The sequence below is a fragment of the Gracilinanus agilis genome, chromosome 5 (assembly GCF_016433145.1).
Source record: "Gracilinanus agilis isolate LMUSP501 chromosome 5, AgileGrace, whole genome shotgun sequence".
NCBI classification, from domain to species: Eukaryota; Metazoa; Chordata; class Mammalia; order Didelphimorphia; family Didelphidae; genus Gracilinanus; species Gracilinanus agilis.
The window spans coordinates 264694706-264697618 of NC_058134.1; the positions used below are offsets into that span (position 1 = coordinate 264694706).

The 2913-nt window shown below is 40.4% G+C and overlaps 1 protein-coding gene across 1 annotated transcript in view; it reads right to left on the minus strand.

Moving 5' to 3' along the window:
• RAB21 (RAB21, member RAS oncogene family) overlaps positions 1 to 1199 on the minus strand; it is a 51321-nt gene extending 50122 nt beyond the window's left edge. The window contains exon 1 of the mRNA XM_044679193.1: positions 1128 to 1199. Coding sequence (XP_044535128.1) covers positions 1128 to 1199 — 72 coding nt within the window. The remainder of the gene's footprint in view (positions 1 to 1127) is intronic.
• Positions 1200 to 2913: the final 1714 nt, after the last annotated feature.

The following is a 2913-nucleotide window of genomic DNA, read 5'->3' on the forward strand; positions in this document are numbered from 1 at the left end:
GACTCGAAACTACCACACCAATGCAACCACCAACAATTGGGAAATTGGTCTTGATCAAGGACACATGACAAAACTAGTGGAAATGCGCATCGGCCATGGGTGGGGGAGGTGCGGGGGGGGGGTTGAAGGGGAAAGTTGGAGCATGAATCATGTAACCATGTTAAAAATGAATATTAATAAATGTTAAAAAAAAAAAGAAAATCCAGTGGCTCTAAATCTTTGTCTAATATGATTAATGTTGGCACAGATAGATATTAGAGAAAAGGTTTGGATCTTTGTAGAGGTACTGGAGACCCATCTCCAATACAGTGCTGCCGAGATGGAAATGGAGATACTGACTTCATTCAGAGATGGAAGGATGCTAAAATTGTAGATTTAAAAATTAATATTCAGTATCTTCAAAGTATAATATTTATAGAGATTTATTAATATTTAACTAGAGAGCTAGAGAACACAGAGCACGTTCCCCACTCACTTCATGTGGAAGAGAGAGCTAGGGCAACAAGGACAGGTCACCATTCAATTCATGTGGAAGAGAGAGGGAGAGGGGCATTACCCAAAACATATACAATCATGCAAAAGATGCACATAAATAGAAAGGAAAGGGAATTGTGGGTAATACAGAAAGGAATCCTGGGCAATGCAATTCCAGGGGTTTAAGATTTTCCAACTACACAAAATCATACTCTTAGGCAAGCATAAGTTTCCATAAAGAGGAAAATATAATCAGAGAGAAGATACACTACACAATATATATGCAAACTCTCAATATCATAGGCAAAATTCTGCTGGGGACATGCTTCTTTTATTCACCATTTCAAATCTCTAGCCCTTATCAATGGACTTATATTAACTTAAACCAACCACTCACAGTGATTGCATAGCAAAATTCAAACTTTGGGGGCAGCTGGGTGGCTTGGTGGATTGAGAGTCAGGCCTGGAGATGGGAGGTCCTGGGTTCAAGTCTGATCTCAGACATTTCCTAGCTGCATGACTCTGGGCAAGTCATTTAACCCTCATTACCTAATCCTACTGCTCTTCTGCCTTGAAATTGATACACAGCATTGTAGCCAGAAGGTAAGGTTTTAGAAAAAACCCATATCCAAATTTGGGTCATACATTCTCACCAAAGCATTTAATATCTGTGGAGGAGTTTGGATACGCACATATACTTGTAGAAACTTGCCAAGGAGGCCCATGAGTGAGAAAACTTGATGTGTTTGAAGTAACGCAACTTTAGAAGTTGTTTCCTCTTTCTGTCTTAGAAACTATCTAGAAAAATTCTTAGACTGAGGTTTTTTTTTTTCTTGATTTCTGATTAAATAGATGTCTATAATGCTAAACTGAGTCAATACACAGCACGCTTCATAAGTAGCTCTAGAAGGAACTGGAGCTATAAGGCCCAATTTAGATTAGTTATGCTGGGGGAGAAATTATCTATGCCCATCAATGAGTTTATGAATAGGTAAATGAATAGGCAAATTCCAAGCAGGTGACTAAAGGCAATTATTTTTAATAAAGGTAAACAGGCTAAAAGGAACATTGAAAGAAGCCTTGAGGACAATTCTAAGGGAGTATGAAAAAGGATGCTATCTGCCTTCAGAGAAAGAACTGTTGGAGTAGAAATGTAGGTGAAAACATGATTTATCTCTTGTTTATTTGGGTATATAATTTGAGGGGTTGGTTTTATAAGATTATTCACTTACAAAAATTAATAGTATAGAAATAGGTTTTGTGTGATGACACATGTATAGCTCAGGAAAAAAAAAGAAGCCTTGAATATGGAATATTTCCAGAGGAGACTTAATGTACAGTCTTAGCAAGTACTTCTGCAAAGGGAGCAGGGGTGGTATTGGCATGGGCCAGTGTACCCCAAATTATAGAAGTATTTTAGGCCAAATTGTAAACAGAAATTCCTTTGCTTCCTTACTTTCTCGTGTCTCCAGATAAGGCCCTGAGAGGAATATTCTCCTTGCTTTGTCCTTTAGATTTGAGATGGAGAGATACACCTTCAGGCTATGCCTCCATAGCATTGGATTGTATCTCGGACATCCATCTGTCCCCTAAGCTGTGAGGGTCACCCCCTATGTCTTCAGGCAAACCTTCCTGCCCCTGCTATGCCTCAGTGCATACCACCCCAAGCCACATATCAACTGTTGTGAAGAGGATAAAGACCCCAGACTCGATGTGCTCTAGGAGGCAACTTTCCATCTATGCTGTCCCCTTAGGAGGGGGTCTTCCACCTATGCTGACCTCCTGGCCAGATTCAACATTACCTTCAAAACTAATAAATTTCTCTTTTTATTTTTAAGCTAAGTGTTGAAGTCTTGCATTCTTGCAAAGATACCCTTCCTGAACCCCAGGGGGTTCACCTCAAGCCTCCCACAACAGGATCAGTTTTAGCTCAAAAATATGAACTGATTGTACGTGAGCCTCAGAGCCGTTGGAACTTACCTCTTTCTCGCGTCCCTACTCCTAACTTCCTCCTTAAATCACTGCTCACCCTTTTTGGCCCCCATCACAGTTGCCATGGTTCTCAAGCCTGGGCAAGAAGAAGGAAGAGGACTCCCCAGGGCTGAGTGAACAGAATTAAGAAATAAACGATATTTTGGGGAGCTGCCAATGACCTCTTCTCTGTCTTTAGCAGCAGGAGGTCTGTAACGTTGGGCTGTTATATTTGGCCTCATGGAGACTGGACGCGTCTAGCTTTTCCACAATTGCAAACGGTCCTGTGTATTGAATTGCAGGCAAATGCTTTGACTCAAAAGGTAAGAAACAGACTAGAAACACAATAACAAATAGTTCTAATTAGGTCCCTAATGTTACTGTTTGTATTTAAGAGTGACAGTAATGTAGTGCCACTATTTCTTTCCACACACAATTGGTTCATATTCTCCCCTTGCACAGTCAAGT